The sequence below is a fragment of the Carassius gibelio genome, chromosome A17 (assembly GCF_023724105.1).
Source record: "Carassius gibelio isolate Cgi1373 ecotype wild population from Czech Republic chromosome A17, carGib1.2-hapl.c, whole genome shotgun sequence".
Taxonomy (NCBI): domain Eukaryota; kingdom Metazoa; phylum Chordata; class Actinopteri; order Cypriniformes; family Cyprinidae; genus Carassius; species Carassius gibelio.
Genome location: NC_068387.1, coordinates 15,414,316 through 15,435,535, shown reverse-complemented (window position 1 = coordinate 15,435,535; position 21,220 = coordinate 15,414,316). Strand labels below are relative to the sequence as shown.

At 37.4% G+C, this 21,220-nt stretch overlaps 3 protein-coding genes across 6 annotated transcripts in view; 2 read left to right on the top strand and 1 right to left on the bottom strand.

The window, feature by feature from the left end:
* Positions 1–940: 940 nt before the first annotated feature.
* On the top strand, positions 941–11,539 carry LOC128031539 (grainyhead-like protein 3 homolog). Of its 2 annotated transcripts, none has more exons than XM_052619849.1 (15): positions 941–1,089; positions 2,337–2,505; positions 2,615–2,673; positions 3,291–3,495; positions 3,680–3,762; positions 3,939–4,089; positions 4,515–4,626; positions 4,965–5,059; positions 5,936–6,094; positions 6,985–7,066; positions 7,431–7,564; positions 8,280–8,406; positions 8,500–8,585; positions 8,695–8,759; positions 10,470–11,539. In XM_052619849.1, exons 1-15 carry the CDS (start codon positions 1,073–1,075, stop codon positions 10,585–10,587), a joined length of 1,662 nt encoding a protein of 553 aa, XP_052475809.1. In that variant the 5' UTR covers positions 941–1,072; the 3' UTR covers positions 10,588–11,539. The 2 variants fall into 2 exon arrangements, with proteins under 2 accessions (XP_052475809.1, XP_052475808.1); XM_052619848.1 differs by having other exon boundaries at positions 3,677–3,762.
* A 549-nt stretch (positions 11,540–12,088) lies between these two features.
* LOC128031543 (claudin-23-like) lies at positions 12,089–15,575 on the top strand. The gene is made up of 2 exons (XM_052619853.1): positions 12,089–12,215; positions 13,251–15,575. Exon 2 carries the CDS (start codon positions 13,316–13,318, stop codon positions 13,988–13,990), a length of 675 nt encoding a protein of 224 aa, XP_052475813.1. The 5' UTR covers positions 12,089–12,215; positions 13,251–13,315; the 3' UTR covers positions 13,991–15,575.
* Positions 15,576–17,119: 1,544 nt separating this feature from the next.
* LOC128031537 (CNK3/IPCEF1 fusion protein) overlaps positions 17,120–21,220 on the bottom strand; it is a 29,930-nt gene continuing 25,829 nt past the window's right edge. For all 3 annotated transcript variants that reach the window (XM_052619841.1, XM_052619843.1, XM_052619844.1), the window contains 5 exons: positions 20,670–20,743; positions 20,224–20,297; positions 19,475–19,571; positions 19,164–19,342; positions 17,120–18,218 (listed from right to left, as the gene is read on the bottom strand). In XM_052619841.1, the coding sequence (XP_052475801.1) occupies positions 17,895–18,218; positions 19,164–19,342; positions 19,475–19,571; positions 20,224–20,297; positions 20,670–20,743 (748 nt within the window). In that variant the 3' untranslated portion in view covers positions 17,120–17,894. The remainder of the gene's footprint in view (positions 18,219–19,163; positions 19,343–19,474; positions 19,572–20,223; positions 20,298–20,669; positions 20,744–21,220) is intronic.

Here is a 21,220-nt window from a genome sequence, read left to right as displayed (position 1 = left end):
TGCAAACACTGAAATACTGTGTATTCTATACTGCGTATAGAAAAAATATACTAAATCTATCATTATTTCTACTAAGTAAAACACACAACTTATAATATATATTTTTTTTTTTATATATTAAAGATTCAAAAGAAAGTGTCTGTCTGCATCAGTTACTGTCTGTGATGCAGATGCATATTTGATATATGATTCTGACAAGGTGGATTTTATTCTGCAAATCATGCATGCATTCAGCAAACAGAGAACGCTTTGGTAAAGTTCTCTCACAGTTATGAACAAACATTCTTCCAGTAACATCAGTAGAAAAGTAGTGTTCACAAAATGTTTTAAAAAATAAACGATGGAATTGTTTTGTTGCTGGCTACACAACCAAGAAAATATGTTTTGACAGAATCTTTTTTTTTTTTTTTTTTTTTTTGAGAAAAGTAATATTAATTTCATTTGCAACTGGCATGACACACATATAAACATATTTTAGAAAAGCTTACTATAGCATGTAATGGGAAAGTAATTAAAAGCAGGAAAATAATTCTGAGTTCTTGTTATATTGTTTTTCAAAATAGAAAAAAGTGGTGGAAAGCCATAAATACCATGTTTTCAAAACCCTCTTTTGTCATTCTGTCAGAGATTGAGAATGACACAATATATCATTTGCATGTTAAAACCTTGCTCTTACACCAGTGCCTTCAGTTTCTGATCCCGAATAAGATGCATTTCACACCTGTAGCTGGAGACTTTCAGTCTTTTATATTAGGTGTTAATGAGTTAGACCCCCCCCCCCCCACCAAACACACTCACACACATGCTGGAGTTTCTCTCTCTCCAGCACAGAAACATTGAGGAAACACCTGTCCTATCACACACCTGTCTCAGGCTGGCAGCCAATCAGAGCAAACTTGCTAGGTGAATAAATAGAGAGAGATTATGTGGTTACAAATCAAACCACTTCATTTATCAGGATACAAACACACATACACATTCAGCCAGACATACAAACACAGACAAACACATCTGAGAGAAGAGACACGTTTACAAACTAAGGATTTTATCATCACTGCCTGTCAGAGGAGTCATGACCAAGGAGATTGAGTAAGTGAAATTGATATTTATTTGCATTAAATTGATAATGCTCTAGCTGGGGCTTTCTTTGCTTGGCTGTGTTGAACACAAATACCTTTTTGTAACTAAAATTTCATGGCTTTGATTGCTTTCCAAAAATCCTGAAAATTTTATTTTTTTAGATTAAGGGTTAGAATTTATTATATATATTATCAGCCACTGTCCAGACATTCTCAAATGAGCAGTTAATGTAGGAATACAAAAAAATCCGATCTTGTTTCATATGATTCATATGATTTTGTTGAGGGGTGTGTTATAGTTTGCAGTTTCACCGCTCAGAGCTGTCTGTTCCTCTTGAGTAATGTCTCTCTCGTCTTCTCCCACTCTCCCTCTGCTCATGTGTAAACTGGCCCGCACATAATTGAGCACATTAAGATCATTTCTGCTGAAAGTTGACACCAGGACCCAAACACGCACACTCTGTCTCTTACTCTTACAGACAGCCTGGTGTAACTGTTCTAGGGGCCCGAGTGCATAAAAACAGAAAACATTAGTCTGGTGCTAATGTGTCAGAGGTCAGGTCTATGTCAATATGCTGGTGCCTACAATTAGAAAGTATGGGTATTTGCTAGGGTTTTTCTTCATCTAGAAAAGTCTGTACAGTTTAAAGATAAATAAATCAACAGAAATTGCTCATTCATTTAGTGTGAGCACAGGTGCCTAAACAGGTCGGTTTGTGTTTTAGCTTACCATAGCAGACCACCTCATTGCTAATCCTAGTAGTTATGGAAAGCCCCAAAACAAATCTAACTCTTTGAGAATTTAGTGATCCTCTTCAAATCCTTGTCTTTTGTTTGTGGTGCTTGTGTTAAAATAAAATTAAGTTCCTTCACTTAGGCTTTGCTTCTGACCATTGATCTATTACAAGAGTTTCTGCCCTAAGGAGCACAAATGAAAAAAGAAAGTCAGATTTACCACTGTTTCTCGACATATAGTCATTTTTTTGCCTGAAATTATGTGATTGTGGAAACTTTCTTGAGTATTATATAGTTTAAAGTCTGGATGAAGAGCATCAGCTCTTGCACCCTGGCTTCACTGAAGTCTGTGATTTTGTCACTGAAAGTTTTCCGTGAACCAGAGGCACATTTCTGTGATGTTTAAGCTGTTCATTATTTCGCCATACATCACACTACCAATACATGCAAAGTCACATGTCGCAGTCCCCGAGAATGCTTGCTGTTTTATCTATGCTTATATCTCCTTCTATTTTCGCCTAGGGCTCTCATGGTACAACAGAACGAGAGTTTCAACTACTTACGCTATCCAGACAATTACATTATGGACTCTTGGCCTTGCATGGACAGCAGTGACCTCAGCAAGACTAAACCTAGACTGTCATCAGATGAAGAATTTGCAACTCTAAGTTTCCTCTATGAGGCCTGCAAGGTAACACAAAAATAGATTTGTAAAAATAATATAAAAAAGATTATTATTTCTTAGCATTATTTAATTTGTATTATTACCGAAATAATATTATAAATGTATTATTTTTAAGACCCCAAAAGAGCAGAAGATGACAACATGTGCCCGTGAAAGCAGCATGCACATTGAGAGGTAAGTTTGACCATATACTTTTATGAATTATGAGTCACTCAAAACACTTTTATACTAAACATAAAGTAGAAGCAAATATTGTATACATTGTACATAGTATAAGAGAGAAGGCAAGATGAAAATATGTCTTGACAGTAGGTTATCCAGATGTAAAATGTCACATATTCTCCTTCTAGTATATTGGTAGGTTGAGTAATTTAACTAAAGATTATCTGAGGTCAGAGCTGGTTCAGCTGTTAATCCTCTTCTTCAACCCATCCCAAAAAGACTGAGTCACTACACAGCACCCTTTTGTGCAAGTGAAAAATAGCTGCCTATAGAGCTTGTTAGTCTTCTCGATGTACCGAGAAACTCAAACAGAGAGAGAGAGAGAAAAAAAATTGGCTTTAGGTGCAAACAGCTCCCGCCCAGTGTTTAGGTTTGCTTTTCATGCAAAGAAAGCTCCATAAACAATGCAGAGATTGAGCAAAGCTTTTATTGACTTTAACACTTTTTCATTATTGCTTAGGCAGCTAACAGTTAACCCTGTGTGAAGAGCATTAATGATGGAGTAGCGTAAAAAAAATGATAATCTGCAGCTTGTAGGGTCACAATTTGAACTGTCATTTATCTCTCAGGGCAGGGAACAGCTCTTCCCCTGAGCTGGCCACGCTGGAGAACGCTCACATCATGAAGCTGCTTTCTGAAAGTATTTCCCCCGGTCACTCAAAGCAAGGTTTACAGAGCACCGACAGCTACACCGGGGACACCTTGTACCCCCTCCTGCACCCAGCACAGAAATCATGGCCATCTGAGCATCCCTTTCTGGAGGTGACCCCTGAGGTTTGCAGAACATTTTAAAACCCATATAAAATATAAAATGTATTCATGTAATTTTTTCTACTTCCTAGTTTCTGAGCCATCCCAACAGATTCTAAAATATGCCATGATTGCCTAAAACAGGTGCTTTGTTCTCTATAATTATCCTACATTTCTGACACTTCTGTTTGTTGTCTTCAAAAAGCAGCCTCTTCCTTACAACACGTTTCTGAGACAGACGAGCCCTGTATACTCAGAGTCCTACTCCAACTCGCCTCCAGACAGATACAGGTGCGACAGGCTTCTAAACTGTCTAAGCCTTTTTGTTTTTAAACAGCTTCACATTCTTCTTCCTACATAAAACATATCATTTGGTGATTTTATGCAAGCTATAAAAAGCAATAGATATTAGTATGTAAAAACTGAGCAGTGCTATTGCATGAAATTAATTTGACTATTTTTCACAGGAATGACTTCCAGTTTGTTCTTGGTACCCCACAAGCTTCCCAGCACAAGACAACAGAGATACCCTTGGTGTACCTCAATAAGGGACAGTTTTACCCCATCACTCTGCAGGGAGTGGACAGCACTGCTGGGGTGTCATGCAGCAAAGTGAAAGTAAGTTTTACTTTCAGACAGACATAATGGAAATGTATTCTTGCCATATAACATGTTTGTTCTAAGTAACCTGCTCCAAAGAGAAAGAGCGATTAGTTATTTAGGCATCGTTTAAAAAAAAATGGACATTTTGTCATTCAGTAACCATGGCGTGCAACAGCAAAGAAGCTTTGGGGGAAGTCTCCTAAAACTTCCAAACTCATATGCCCTTGCATATTGTAGGTGTGACAGACTGGCTGTTTTGTTAAAGCATACACTGCTATGGTCAGTGACAAAATAGAAAGGGTATTAGTGTGGTGACATAAAACAACGCTTGATAAACAACAAAAAGACTAGCATTTGTCCTACAGGGAGTCACCACTCTCTGAAAAACAAAAAGTAACAGGTTCTTATTATGTTCCTTTTTCTTCCTTTCGCTCTCTCAGACGGTGATCATGGCTGTGTTTGAGAATGACAAGAGTCCTGAGATGCAGCTGAAGTACTGGAACCACTGGCACGCTCGACAGCCTACTGTTAAACAGAGAGTCATTGATATCGGTATGTTTCCTCACTATCACTATATCAAGATGTATTTATTCTATTTGGTCTATTTCTAAACATCTAAATATTTTCTGAGATCATATGTAACTTTCTTTTTTTTTAGCATACCTCATTGGCAAATATTTTACATTTTTATTTTATGCATAAACATTGTAAATAATTAATTCTGGAAAACAAGACAATACTGATTAAGAAAATGAAGAATGCTTTTATTATATACTGGTAACTGGCTTCACCCATCATTAGATTTAAAGTCAGACATTATTTGTTTTTGATTCATGAGTGTTTAATTTCATACAATTTATATTAATACATTCTTCTATACTAATTCTCAGCTGACTACAAGGAAGTTTTCTGTGGAGTGAGTAACGTTGAAGAGGTGGCTTTCAACGCACTGTCCTTTATCTGGAACACCGGTGAAGAAGCAAAGGTACAAGCACATACACAGATCCACCTGTCGCCTGTTTTCGTTAAGTGGGGTTGAAAGGAGGAGGATTTAGAGGAGTGTCAGAGAGCAGTGGTATCTACGGTATGTGGCCTCCTCAGGCAACTGTCATCACAGCGAATAAAAAAAAAGAAAGAGAAAGAAAAAAAGAAAGAAAGAATGAGGGAGGGAGGGAAGGAAGCATGGAAGGAGAAAAAGAGAAGTAGGGCATTTCAGCGTGCCCCCAGGATAGTGATGGGTGGGACAGCGAAACTCAGAGAAGGTGGAGCAGAGACAGAGAGAAAGAATACAATAACTGTAATGCACTTTTATTGATTTAATGAAATATCAGCAACAGCTAGTTACAAATTAAAAGTTTAATATTTTTAGCTAATAATCCAAATAAATAATTCTTTCACCAAGTAATATAATTCATTAGTCTAGCATCTAACATTATTTGGTTGCCAAGCAATGTAGCAACAATACGTTTTAAAAATCAACATTTTACTACAAATATTCCAACTGTGAGTCAACTTTGTTGTGCCAAATCAGTCAGCATCTATGAAGAACTATATATGTTTGGAAATCAGACCTGCTCACTCATTTATTCATAAACCATCATATTACATATGATCATTTATTTTATTGTTGTTTTATCTCCTGTTCCAACATGTTGGATCTTGTCATGTTGTTCTCCGTATGGACACTCCTTTTCTTTTGAAATGAATTGGAATTGGAATATGGAACATTCATTTGCATATGACACATTTAATGTGTCTCATTCCTGACCCTTCCTTTTGTTCTCTCTGTAAAATAACAAACCCTGCTTCCTGATTGCCAAAGTGCTTTCTTGAGATTTCATGTGTCTGTTGTGTTTTGCAGGTGCACATTGGCATCAATTCTCTGAGCACTGACTTCTCCTCGCAGAAGGGGGTCAAAGGTCTTCCCCTCAATCTTCAGATCGACACATATGATTTCAGCTCAGGGAGCAACCGTCTCATTCACAGAGCTGTTTGTCAGGTCAAGATCTTCTGCGATAAGGTGAGCCAGTCCCCCCCCCCCCCAAAAAAAAACAATATTAAAATATATATCTTTAATAAATATTTAAATACATATAAATATTTTACATTTAGAATATTTTTATTTATAATAATATAATTCTATTTTTATCTTTAAAAATTTGTTGGAAGAAGCAATATCCAAGACAATCTTATAGCAGCATGAAAAGATGCACACATGCATTTCAAGGATTAATAAAATGTTAAGTTGGATCAGAAACATAAAGTTTCATTATCAGGGTGTGCATTGGATCTCTACCGTTTATTTGGCTCATCTTGAACTGCGTCATAACTGCGTCATTCTATCGTTTTTTTTCTGTGTTTCTCACCCTTACTCTGTTTGGTACCTCTATCTTCTGATTCCTATTGATCTCTTTTGTTGCGCTGATCAGATAAATGTCACCGGACCACCTTATCTCTCTCATCTACTTAAAGGCCGTTTGTGTGTTCCACTGTGGCCATAGTTGTTAGCTGTTTGACATTGTGTGGGGGAAATGCATGATGGGAAGGTTAGATTTGACACACGTCTGACTGGTTTAGCAGCAGCAGGGGAACTGAGTGCATTACTGCATAGCTGTGGTTTCTCTAGCTGGATCAAATGCATATTTACGGCACAGCTGGCATGTCAACGAGATATGATCTCCGAGTTGTTTACAAGAATAGTTTTGAAAAGACATATGTAATAAAACATTGTTTTTGTCAAATGTTTTCTTAATTTCTCGTACATAAAAAGTGCAAGCATCTGTGCAGTTAAAAACTCTCTTGTATCATTAATTATTGGTTAATTAAGTGTTTCTTAAGCTTTTCTAATATGCCAGATCAGTTTTTAATTGCTAAGATTCTAAATGTTTTATTGTCCTTGAATGCTTGCAGGGGGCAGAAAGGAAGATGAGAGACGAGGAGAGGAAGAGAAGCAAGAGGAGGACCAAGAATGTTGCAGACTCCAGCAATAACAGTGAGTGCTGTCAGTCATGTAATTACAGCCTGAGACTGTCAGAAAACACCCATTCCCACCCTACCAAAAGCATAAAGCAAACACAATACATATCCTTGCCGTTTGGTGTCCATGTTCTGACCCAAGCCACTGAAATGCTCAGCTATCCGGCTACTTAGGATTTCCTACTAATTTGGCACAAGACGAAACCAAAACAAGATTTTAAACACATATTTTCAATGATGTGTAAAAGCAGGCTGTCAAACTCAAATTACCTGTGGGCCATTAGCCAAACTGTATTTTCCATCAGGGTCTAGTTTTCGTTAGTCATGCCTTCAAGAAACATTTTCAAGTGTTCTATTAAAGCTGATTTTCTTCTCTTTAGGTTGTAAACAGGCCCTAGTTTCCAGCTCTGTTGGAAAGGACTCTACCTACTTTAAAACTCTAGACGATCATGTCACGCAACCTGTTTTATTCATCCCAGAGATGCACTTCAGCACGATGCAGCGCTGTGGCCTGGTACGTCTGTCGTTCACACACACACACGCACGCACGCTCTTCCCTATATCCTAGGAATTGCGGCTTACCATAGCATTGTTGAGTCATGTTCACCAACACCCTGAGGGCTGACAGTATGGGAGCACGTGAGGAAAAGTGTGGGAAAAAATGCAGTGGGAAAGAAGTGGGCTTGGAAAAGAATAGGAGAAAGTGATCTCGAGATCAGACATGCTAACTGGTGCGCTCCTGAGTTTACATGACAGTGAGCGAAACTCACCTGAGTGGGGGACGGCCATGCTGACTGACACAGGGATTAACCCATGGGAGCTCAAACACATGCACACACACTTCTTCTGAGGGTGTTGAAGAGATGCTTTTCAGCTGTGTTTACACAGCCTAAGAGAGGAGGGATGGAGGCTGTTCCGACAGGCCTTTTTCCCACAGTCCAGACTAGCGCAATTCTCACTTAAATTTCGACATAATTTCATATAATTAGTCTTTTGGCCTTTTTACATGTAGTCACAGCCCATAAAAGTGACTTTGGCATATTAGTAAAGGATTAGGAGGTCATGCGATCATCCTACGTTTTTTCTGCATTGTCGCACCTCTTATTGTTTGAGATGTCACTGTGATAAAGTTGCTATCATTGTAATCATCAGCGTGTGAACACGCAAGAGACATGAAACTATAATACACATTTTAACAACCTTGATTTTATCTGTTTGTTATTGTCCAGGTGCCTCCTGTTAGCCTGGAGGAAAGTGACAGGACATCACTGAAACGTCCCAACTGTTACGCAGACGCCGGCGACCAGGGCAGCTCCCCACCGAGCAAACAAGCCCGTCGAGACGAGCAACAGAGAGGTATGGAAGAAATGCAGTAACCTGGAAACATATCAATTTGAGCTACAAACCCGCCACAGTGTTTTAATAGTAAATTCTTTATTTTGTTCTCAGTTCTTCTGTACGTCAGGCGAGAGACTGAGGAAGTATTCGATGCCCTTATGTTGAACACGCCAACCCTCAAGGGCCTGAGAGAAGCGGTGGGTTTTTCAACGTCTCTTTCCGTTACACATTTTTGTGAAAATCTCACCTCCGACCTTGAGAGTAACTGTACCTAAGATCTGACTCATGTCACTTCTGCCTCCTCAGATTTCAGAAAAGTACGGTATGCAAGAAGACACCATTGTGAAAATCTTCAAGAAGTGCAAAAGAGGGTGAGTGAGACATTTCAAAGCTAATTTCCACTGGGCAAAAAAACGTTTGGGGACAGTTGCAAACTGTGATTAAGTCCCGAGCATGGATAGAGGGATGTCGAAATGTTCTTTCACGGAGGATGAACGGCTGTTAAACCCTTTTCTTATAATCTGAGCTCCATCTCAACAAGCTGCCAGGAAGCAAAGTCGACAGACCGGGTTGACTGGAGATCTATAGTGTTTGGAATGTGATGATTGCTGCTCCCCTTCAAAAAAAAAAAAGAAAAAAAAAATTAAAAGAAAAACAAAAGAAGGAAGACAAGATGATTTCAACATAGGTAGACTCATGTTTTTTTGTCTGTGTGTTTATGAAGCTCAGGTAGAAACAGTAGAGATGGTGGTTTTGATAGGAAGCCAGCACTGGCGTCTGGTTGTGTAAGAGACACTATGTGCAACCCATTGAGGCCAGGCTCTGAAAACAGCATTTATCTCTATTGTTGGTGATCACCCATGACACAGTGTAGACATTGGCGCTTACCTGTTTGTGCATCCATTTAAGAACATGTGTGGGAATAACTCAAATCAGTGCATCATAAAGTATAAGCCAGTATAAGTAAAGCATATCATTGAATGACCATATTTCACAGCCCACTGGAGCATTTAAGGAGCGTTTGACCTACATAGGTCAAAGAAACATGTCCAGGACTCTATTAAAGGCATTTTATTGTAATCATCCTAGCCTAGAGCTCTGTAACCTGGGGCTCAACTTTCCCCAGGCCGTTAGCTGATGATATGGCTGAGGTGATAGGGACAGGTTGGGCCGCATTCTCGCTCATGCTCTCGCCCCAATCTTCAATCAGACTCCCTCCAGCCTCAGGGCAGGGAGAGCTGGCAAGATCTCGCTGTTAGTCTGTCATACACCCGCACACCGCATACATATTGGCCAGTAGAGATGACTGTTGTGCCAAATAATTGTTTGCATAAGTCATGAGATTTGTGTTTTTAAGGATCTAAATCAGGGTCTGCCCTTAGGGAAGAAATGATGAATGCTTTAGAAAATTGTAGAGGAATGCTTAAGGTTTCTTTCAGCAGTTGGTAGGGCACAGTTCATCTGTATATCATTCAGTGTCACTCAACAGCTCAATCCAGTCATAATGACTGAAATACGTAATTGTGTAGTAATCCACAAATGACAATGACCTGGTGCCGAGTTAAAGCACTGTGGTCTTTGTGCAGATGAGAAGCAACTTTAGAGATAACCTTTAACTTTGGAGGTTTTGTATGTTTGGCTCCATGATAATGGTACTACTAGGTATCAGATATTATCCATATTTTGGATTTTTTATAATGTTTTGGTGTTTAAAATATACCTAATTTCACAAACTTTTACATTTACATGATTTTTCCAGTGATCTTATGCACACTTAAAATGAATGTTTAGTAATAATCTAAAAATGTTTCTCTAATAATATTTAAAACAAATGAATATCTGTTTTTCATACAGTACATTATAATTTTGTAATGCCTAAATTTACTTATAGAATTTAAAATGCTTTTAATATTTAGAGTTGTTTTTTATGTATTTTTTATTAATTTTTAATTTATTAAAATAGCCTCACATTTTTAAATCACCAGTTTTTTGGTTATCGGGGCAATGTGTAAATATAAAGTATGGGCCAGAATTTTAAGAAGAACTTCTATAACTTATTCTCTTTTTCTTACCATCAACAGGATCTTTGTGAACATGGATGATAACATCATCGAGCATTACAGCAACCACTCTGCCTTCCTCATCGAGATCACTGAAATCATCATCAACCACTTCCAGATCACACTTATGGAGCTATAAATGACATTATAAACTAGTGACACAACACCTGGTGCTGCTGGCAGCTTCTTTCTGAACTTTTGGTCCAAAAGCGAGACTATGAACCAGATTCTGCATCGCCAGAACTGTCTCTATATAAACAGCTCACCTGCCAGTTATATCATTTTCAGTTATATCAATACTGAACAGTGTAAATACAATTCACCACTTTTGTACCTTTTTTATTATTTTATCTACAATAATTTTATAACATGAGCAATTATGATCAGCAAGGTACATTTATGTAAATATAAATTGTAAATAGTCATAATTATCATAATGTTGTGTGTTGACATGATCTTAAAAGAGTTATATGTTATTATTTCAAAGATAAACTTGCCTTTTTTGATGCTGCCTCTTTGCTGCTTATAATAGGCCCAGCATTTCTAGGAAAGGATGTGAGGCGTTTGTATTGCTTTATGCTCTAATGGTGGTTTGCATGTTTATTAATCTTGCTGCGTGTTACTTCAGCATACTTCCAGTCAGGGTGCTGTGACTTTCTGCCTTTTAGTTTTACATCTGAAATGCTCCACCAACACACACGGGTGTTTTAGACCTTTAAGTCGCACATTTCCACCCTTAAAGAGCCGCGTAGTTGTCAGTGTTTCGATCACTACATTTGGAAAACTGGCTCCACACATTTCGAATCTGTGTGGCCGGGCTGTAACGGTTGTCAGGACAACCGGCCCTTTTGTCCTCCGACATTTAGACAAGAAAGTTTGGGCGAACCACTGCAATATCGAACTTACCCAAATATCAAATATCAGAATATCAGTGACTTTTCAGTTTTGTTTTTTTTTTGCTTCACAAAACTTGTACATTTCAAATGCTTTGTATTGCTTTCAAACAATATTGATATATTAAAGCTGTGCTTTCCTTTTTTTTACTGCCTCTGCGTTTATATGGAAAAATAAAATACAAAATCCATAACTTTTTTAAGTGTTTTGTCATTTTTGGAAGACATTCCTTGCTGAAATAATTTACAGCTACCGCTGCGCTGTTAAAAAGTGTGGGTCATAATTATGAACAAGCACTTGACTCTTATGAATCTTTTAATGAATTTGTCAGAGCAGCTGAACATGACACATTGAACTGATTCTGTGTCAATGGGTCAATATAATTTATACAGTCATGGGCTGTTTTTTTCAGTGCCACCAAGAAAGCCAAAAATATATTTTGTTTATAATTAGAGTAATTTAATTACACTCTCGACTATAAATGGCACAAAAAAAGTCAAAGCTCCTGTACATCTACTGATTGACATATTTCTTTGGGATTTACTGTAAGGTGTATGTGAATATAGCCCAGATAAATACATATGACAGTAGGATGGCTTTTTAAATGTATCATCTTTTTCTTTCATCTGATCGCATGGTTTAGGAGGCAGTCTGCATTTTACAGTCAGCACACGTTGGATTTGCTGTTTGCTCTGTGTGTGTGTGTCTCTTTGAGAGAAGGACGGGGGTGTATCGAAAGCCTCATACAGAAGACTAGTGAGAATCAGAAAACACTTCTTCTGCAGAGAGGTGAGTGCATGACATCTCTGTTTTGTGTGATTCAAATAGTGAAGCAGATGACTGTAACATCTGAAAACCAGGTCAGGAGAGCGGGTCAGTGCATCTTTGCTTTCTGTCTGTGGGGTCTGTTGTGGATAGTTTGCATATGCCTCATCCTGTTGATCCTACTCCAGATGTAATGAGCTTTTTATCTTTTTTTGTTTTAAAATCGTGTGGTTCCGATCTCACTGTCATGCTGTATTTCCTGATATTTAATAACTAGGACAAAGCTGTCACAGTGTGAGTAGCCACGTTTTGTTGGCGTGGCAGATTCTGTTGTTTTCATTCATGTACAGGTGCCTGTGCACCCATTTAAATGTTTATTTTTGGGTTGCCATGCAACAAAAGTGACTGGAACAGGAAATTCATGTGATGAAAGACATGACATTAAGAGCATGCAGTTATTGACCAAACTGTTGAAATGTACACCCACACCCCTCTCACAGACACCTTTGAAGGAGATGTTGTCAAGAGTCCGGTCAACAGCCAATTAGAATATGAAAATGCTCCACAGACTTGTTAAAAAATATTGGCCGTCTGCGAGGGTTCATGCATTAAAAATAGCTGCTTTTTATAGCATCACATCATTCGCAGAGTCTCTTTTGTCCTTGTCTTCTGGAACAGTCTCTCAGCTCCCAGACGTCTGGCTTCCTGTCTACGTATAATATCTGTAAGGCTGTTTCAAAATGTATCCAGTTTACACTATCATCGACAACTCAGTCACACATTTGCGTCAAAAAATGATGTTCAGAGACTAGCACCTGTGGCTGATAGTGCTAGTCCCATTTTAGATGTAACACAAAAGATGCAACCGTAGGATCGTCCAGTTTCCTGTCTCTTAGCAACAGTGGGCCATTTACCTCCACTGTGCTGGTTGCCAGGACTGACGATGTTTCTTAGAGCTCAAAGGAGAGAGTCATCGGCTAACAAGACATTCGTATACGCAATCTCTCTCTTTTAGATCCAACAGGCTGTGAAACCAGGAATGTACTTCTGCCAGCGGGTGTCTGAGGGAATTTAAATGAAAGAACGTTCTTGAATCTGATGCGAGAAGATCGGGTATAACTGGAATTGTATTCTTTTCAACAGGTCTTGGCCGGTGGTTTCATTCAGCTTAACATCGTCCTGAAGAGCTACACATAGACAAAGACGTGATGCACACTCCAGTGTCCATGCTGATGGGGGTGGTGTTTGCTCCCTTGGGCCTTGTGCTGGTGTTCACTGCAGCGATCACGCCGCAGTGGAGGGAGGGACAGGCGCGGCTGGGTGTGGCTGGACGGGGTGGAGCCACGGAGCTCCTCCTTCTCCGTTCAGATGGCCTGTGGGAGAGCTGCCTGCAGGTAGTGAACTCTGAAGTCAAAGAGTGCTGGCCTGTGTCTGGGTCCTACCAGCGGGATGCTCGGGATCGAATGGTCCAGGGGATGGTGCTGTCGTCTCTTTTCCTGTGCGGTGCGGGGATTGTCTTTGCCAGCATAGGTGTCCGCTGCTGGACCGATATCCCTCTTAGGAGTGTAGCGGCAGCTGGTGGCCTATTGGTGGTGCTGGCAGGTGTGCTCAGTCTGGCTGCATTAGGAGTGTACACTCATAATCTTTCGAAGCTGGGGATCGAGGTGGATTCAACCATATCAGAGACACAAGGACTCAACGTACACAAGCCACCACGACTAACGTTACATCCGGCCGTGTCCCTCTATTTCGGTTGGGTGGGAGCTTGGGTACAGGTGCTGGGAGGGGCCGCACTGCTCCTTGGGTTTAAAAGCATGAAGTGTTCATCCTCCCACAAGCAGAGATTCAAAGACAGTGCAGAGATGTATGAAGTGAATTGTTAGATGAACCAAAGGTTTCCTAGAGACTATCTGGTGTTTAAACACATTGAGCTTGCACATGACTCATTGTAGTGCAGTGTTAGTGTTTTTCAATTGGACAAATAAGATGTGGTAAACACATGATGTTTCTAAAGAGAATTATATTAAAGGGGTCATATTATGTTGCTAAAAAGAACATATGTGTATTTGGTGTAATGCATTGTTGTTATGCGGTTTAAGGTAAAAAAAAAAACAAAACATTATTTTCCAAGTACTGTACGTTATTGCTGCTTCTATATGCCCTGCCTTTCTGAAACGTGTAGATTTTTACAAAACTCATCGTTCTGAAAAGCACAGTGTGCTCTGATTGGCCAGTGATCTAGTGCATTGTGATTGGCCGAATACCTCAAACGTGTGACGGAAATGTTATGCCCCTCACCAGGTTCAGGAAACTTCCCTCTGTAAAATTCAAGTAAATGGTCTGTGCTTACCCGAATATTTGGGTTGTACTGTTCTGGAACAGATTTGTAAATAAAACTTAATGGGGCGCTATTATGCTTTTTAACTTTTCATTAGTTTGTAATGTTGCTGTTTAAGCGTAGAAATGATCTGCAAAGTTACAAAACTCAAAGTCCAACGGAAATATTTTATTTAACAGAAATCACTTTTCAAAAACTACAACGAACAACTTGTTTGGACTGCAACATATTTTTTGGGGATTAGTGATATCACAGATATGGACGAATGGGACGGGACTTTGATAAACTGCACTAGAGAAGGCAACGAGTGTTATCATTTTGTAATACTAGACACGCTAGAGGTTATAGTGGTTACAAAAATCTGGGTTAAAATCGTGCTAAAATTTATTTGATTTTGAAGCAATATTTACACTGAAGATCGCAGAAGGTAAGGGGCATGTAATTTCCCGACCAGGCATAGAGTGGAGCCAATCACAACACACACTGGCCCAGCTAACCAATCACAGCACATTTAATATTTCAGAAGGCGGGCCTTCATTTGAGACAGCAACTATTCGAGCCGTTCATGCCAAAGTCGGGAGAGAGTTGTTGTAATAATGTAAAAATAATGTGTTTTTCGAACAACCTAGTATAAGAACCTGTTCTAGTACACCCCCAAAATAAAATCAAGACCTTGTAAAAGAGCATAATAGGTGCCCTTTAACCACTAATTTGTAGATGTGACCTCTTTTGGAAGGCCAAAGTGGCTTTCACAACGAAACACAGTGTCTCCATGACATGACGGTGGCTGCAACAACACTACAGAAAAATTATTAAATGTACAGCGAGAACAAAAGTTACGCCTTCATTCTTTGCATGAATTTGCTTGAATCTTTATTTGATATATAGATATTATATATCGGCGCATTCACTTTTATAAAGAATATCTCTTTGGTTTGAGACTTTAATCTTTGCGACTGTAAGGATTTTCTGTGTGCACAAACAGCTTTTAACACTTCAAAGACAAAGGATATGATATCGCATCATATGACCCCTTTAAAATATGTATGGAACCACTAACAGAAACATTCATTCCTGCTCACACCAAGAACTATTAGCAATCACCCAGTAGCCTAGTTATTGTCCTTGGTGTGATGGGATGTCAGCTCATAGAACGTTTTTTTTTATCTGCATGCGCTTTAAATATATATATATATATACTGTATGTATATATATATATATATATATATATATATAATAGGCCTACTGTTTTGTGAATAAGCACTGAGTCTTTAAGCTTTGTCATTTTTTTAAAACACGACTCGAGACATTTTTTTAATACAATGTGCCACACCTTATTTAAAGATGCGTTCTATGTGAACGGTGGTCCCTCAGTTGACAAGACATTATAAATCGTATGAGTGGTCTGCTTCGTGGCAGATTTTTGTTCATCAATATGACAGTACTATAAATATTATTTCTAAAACCTGTAGCAAATGAAAGCAATGTAGCCTACTAGTGTCTCAAGGCTGTTGACATTTTTGGCTTTTCCCGCAAGTGCGTAAACCAGAACTATGTGCTGAGTCATTTCGCTCAAGCCGTATGGCTGGTAAACAACAGTGTTTCCTAGCAATATATTGATCTGTATTTTATTATTATCTGTACTTGATTAATATTGACGATGCAAATAGCCTATGTGTAGTTTCTGACTGTGATTCTATATGTGGTAGGCTAAGGCTACTGATTAAATGCACCCCCCCGACCTCCCCTGCCTGTCATGTGAAAACAAGTAAGACTGTCTGTAACGTTTCTGTCATCACAGCTGCTCAAACCATCTATTGGCTTGTCATGCTAACTAATAATGATTAAATGTAAACACAGAGCCGCCTGACCTGTACATTCCCACATTGCAAAAAGCTGAGGTCAGATCACGTCATGAGTTTAGATACAATTTTCCCTACTTTTTTTTTTTTTTTGCCAGTGCACGTTTTGGGTTGAGACAATCAAGCATTTTACTTGATTGGTTAAGATAATCTGATCAAATTTTATACAAACACACACACACACAAATAAATAAATACATCAAAACGTATCATGCAAGGAGGAAACCTTTGTTTTAGTTTATTAGTACAGCAGAATTACTGTATGGTAAAAATATGTGTGTGTGTGTGTGTGTGTGTGTATATTGTTTTTTATTTCAGTTGAATAGGTGTGGTGAGATTGCCTTTGGCTCTGCATAAACATACAGTAATTGTACACTTTTTATAAACAAGGCAATTTACAAATATAATTCAAATCTCGTGTTTCTATTTCTTTCTTTTTACTTATCTCTGCTTACATGTTTGTGTGTATAAACAAAAATTAACAGAAACATCCAATACATTATTATTAAACTTTGGGACCTTTTCCTTTCTCTACAGGTGCACGAAGACACAAAAGCACACAAGTCATTTAACACTCACTGCTCTCTTTATAGAGATCAGTTAATCAGTCTAGGACAAAATGTCTGACTTTATAACCAGTTTTTGTCTTGGATAAACAAAACAAAAATGTGGCTGGTGACATTTAAAATAAAGCTTCTGATGCATATATTATATATTATATATATATATATATATATATATATATATATATATATATATATATATATATATATATATATATATATATATATATATATATATATATATATATATATATAATATATATAAATTAAACAGCCATTACATGTTTAAAAACACTGAAAGACTCAAATGAACAGGTGACTGGAGTGTGACCAAAACATGACCAAATCACAGGGCGCCACTGTGTGGCAATTCTGGGGAAATGACCATTGCTGGGCATTTAATACAAACTATGCACAATAATGTATCTTTTTTTTTCCTCAGGAAATATAATTTTTGAGCCAACTAAACTTGTTTTCAGGATCTACACTGCCATCAATTGTCTACATTATAAAAAAGAATACATTCTTATAAAAGCAATGCATTCTTGCATATCATGTCTGAACGTACCAGAAACATTCGTGAAATATATATATATATATATATATATATTTTTACATATTTAGGGAAACCTTAAAAACATACCTGACGTAAAAAAATTCATCATATTAATAATTAATCTAAAATATATATATTTCAAATTACATACACCAGTATAATCAACATCATTTGGCAAGTGCTTTAAGTTAGATTTGTTCTTTTGCCAGCATTATGCAGTTCATAATAAATTCACTGATGGTTTATAGTGAATCAACAGATGATAGATCTTACGTCAGGTAAAATAGCCAGACGTAAGATGTCTGACTTTACACATCCAGTTTTTGTCTGACTTAAGCCTCTGTCCCAGATGGCTGCAATTGAGATCCATATATTTATCCCAGTGTTGCACTTTCATTTCTCGTTTCGTTCTATATTTTAATACAGTACAGGAAGGAAACAGTTGTGTTCACAAAACCTGCAGAAGTGTCATATGTAAAAGTAGTCCTCTGTAGTTTGTTCTGTGACTGTGGTGTGCGTTTGCATCGGCACCTGTGTCTCTGCAGAAGTGGAGCTTCCATCAACAGGTGTCTCTGCATCTACCAACTGTTCTTCATCACTCAGATTCAGTGTGCTTGCCTCACTGTTGGTCTTGGACACTGTGTCTATGCTTGGCGAGACCGTCTGTTTGTACTGTCTCTCAATGTCCTGCAGCAGGTCTTCATTGAACTCCTTCCACTGACGGTACTTCTGTGGTGAGAACTCGGAGTCGTCCAGGATCTTGTTAATCAGGTGAAGTTCTGCTTCCTTCGCCTAGGAAACACCAGCAGCCAGTGAGAAATGAAGAGACCGCTGTGTGCCTGACCTACTCTACCTGGGTATTAACATACACTACCAGTTAAAGGTTTGGAATAATTAAGGTTTTTTCCTGTTTTTTAAAGTGTTCATGAATGTTCAGCAAAGGTTGCATTTATTTGATCAAAAAAATAATTAATAATAATAAAAAAAAAAGTACAAACAGTAACATTTTGAAACTGTATTACAATTAAAAACTTCAGTGTCATAGGAGACTTCAGAAATCATTCTAATATGCTGATTTGGTACGCAATGATTAATAATGGATCTTATATTAATGTTGAAAACTTATTTTTGTGTAAACTTTTGATGACTATAAGTTAAAAAAGAACAGCATTTATTTAAAATAGAATTTACTGTGATTTTTTTGTAACAAAATTTAACGCATTCTTAATAATAATAATAATAATACTAATACTAATACTAATACTAATACTAATACTAATAATAATAATAATAAAAGGATTTATTTATTTTCTTTTCAACTTACTTTCCCCAAACTTCTGTATGGTACCATAGCACAGTTTTCACATAAAGAATAAGAAGCACATCTGTTTCAACATAAATAAAAATTAATGTTTCTCAAGCACTTAATCGAAATATTGAAATGATTTCTGAAGGATAAAGTGAAAATTTGATTTTTGAAATATATTAAAATAGAAAACAGTTCTTTAAAATTGTTCTAATATTTCACAAGATTACTGTTTTTACTATATTTTTGTCTTGGTGAGCATAAGAGACTTCTTTTAAAACATTAACAACTAATATTAAGTTTTCCAAACGTTTGACTGTTTAGTACTTTAAACTGTCCATCTATTATGAATAACATGAGTAGTAAATAATAACAACAACAGTTTGGGTTGTTAGTGTGTGTGTGTGTGTGTGTGTAAATGCATGTCTTACCTTAAGTGTGCTCTGGAGGGCACGGAGTGTGTGTATCTTCTCATTGATAACAGGGTTTTTGTTGCGTTTGATGAAGGATTTACGTAGCTGGTCATGAGTTGTTGGCTGATTCTGACCAATCAGAGACACTCCTCCTTTCTTCAGGCTATGGAACATTTCATCCATCTCATCTACATTTCCTGAGAAACAATGTGAGATTTTGCTTGTTTAATGAAAGAATAGTTTTTTATTAAAAAGCTGATTTTATCTTTATCAGGATTTAAAGATACAAGATTTAAAGAGGAATATAACATTTTTGGATTATCCTTTACCTGCAATTTTACTGCCCCCTGCTTGTGAAATGGTAACTGGCTCGGACACTCTGTTCTGCTTCCCCTTTGTTCGAGGAAGTGTGTTTGATTGAGTTTTCTATGACAAAAGAAAGAAGAAATATTTTATGTTCTAAAGGAAAGGTACACAGTCATTTTCCACATGTTAATTTGGATAATGAAAAAAAAAAAAATCACAATCCTGTTTATTATAAGATTCTGTATTTATTGCAGATGATCTAAGCAGCTCTTTTCCACAAAATGAAGGTGAAGTGGCAATATTCTACAAAATATTTCAAAAGTTTATTACTCTTATTTAGTCAGGATCAATTCGATTGATCAAAAGTGACAGTAAGGACCTTTATAATGTCACATAAAAAATATTAAGCATCACAACTGTTTACAACATTGAATATATAAGAAATATTTCTTGAGCAGCACATCAGCATTTTAGAATGATTTCTGAAGATTGGATTAATGGCTGCTGAAAATCCAGCTTTGCCGACACAGAATTAAATTAAATTTCATAATATATGAAAATATATGAAAACAGAAAACAATTATTTTATTTATAAAATTGAATGATATTTCACAAATGTATTGTTTACTGTATTTTTGATTAAACCCCAAATCTTTGGATTGTAGTGTATGTATCTAATTTTGCACTCCACAGAAACAAATAAAATCATACAGGTTTGAAACCAAAGGAGTGTTTCTTCTCCGTTCGGGCATATGTATCTGTTTTCCCTCACCGTATTGACTTTCTTCCGATGAGAAAGTGGTGAACGGGACGATTCCTCCTCAGATTCAGTTTCACTGTAACATTCTGACAACAAAAACATTTTACACAGACAAAGTATTACACAAACAGCATATATACCATGAAAAATGCATTAACACACACAGAATAAAATAAAATGGTGGAATAAATATATTTCTGACGGAATCATAATAACATGAAACAAAATAAACACTCATAAGCTTACTGCCGATTTTCATGCATGTCCAATGATTGACAAAAATGTAAAGAGGCTCTCATGTAGCATTTCACTAAATCAAAGCTGATATTTTAATACAGATTTAATTCGCCATTGCATATTTTCACAGAACTTGGAGCTGTCACAGGACCGCCTTAACTTGGCAGCGTAAAGATGCCAGCTATTAAAAATAACAGAATGTGAATGTGTTGTTTTCCTACCTTCTTCATTGTCTGGCTGACTTTGAACATTTTTCTTATGTTTCTGAATGGCAGCGATTAAGCAATTAATCCATCTGTTGAAAGAAAGAGAGAGAGAGAAATAGAGCTCACTAATTTATCAACAATTCACATGTCTCCCGACTTTTCATTTGCACCTTGTGATTTGTATTGTGTTGTATTAGGTGAAGGCCAATAGGGGGCAGAGGTGACCTGTGAGAAATCCTGAATGTGTAAAACCTAATGAGTGTGTGTGTGTGTGTGTGTGTGTGTGTGCATTCACACAATCTCCAGTGCCACAGAAGGACACTCCTGCTCTCTGTGTCTGACTCACTGCTTTACTGCAGCTCCTCAAGATCTACTCAGGAGGTCACAGTCATTAGAGTCTTTGTAGAGTTCATAACGGAATGAAAATAATGGACATTAAAGTCATAAAACTCTTTAGATCCAGACAAATTAAGTTGATTGATATTGGTCTAAAATTATCGTTTGCCAAATGAGCGGGGAATAATAGAACTTAAAATTTAAATTGTGGAATTTTGTCATTGGAATAA

What these genes read in the sequence shown, in the direction of transcription:
- LOC128031543 (XM_052619853.1), top strand. Translation starts at nt 13,316, where the DNA reads ATGCACACTCCAGTGTCCATGCTGATGGGGGTGGTGTTTGCTCCCTTG.
- LOC128031539 (XM_052619848.1), top strand. An exon ending in TTCTGGAGGTGACCCCTGAG is followed by an intron (nt 3,496 to 3,676) that starts GTTTGCAGAACA and finishes GTCTTCAAAAAG; the next exon opens with CAGCCTCTTCCTTACAACAC. An exon ending in TCGAGACGAGCAACAGAGAG is followed by an intron (nt 8,407 to 8,499) that starts GTATGGAAGAAA and finishes TTTTGTTCTCAG; the next exon opens with TTCTTCTGTACGTCAGGCGA.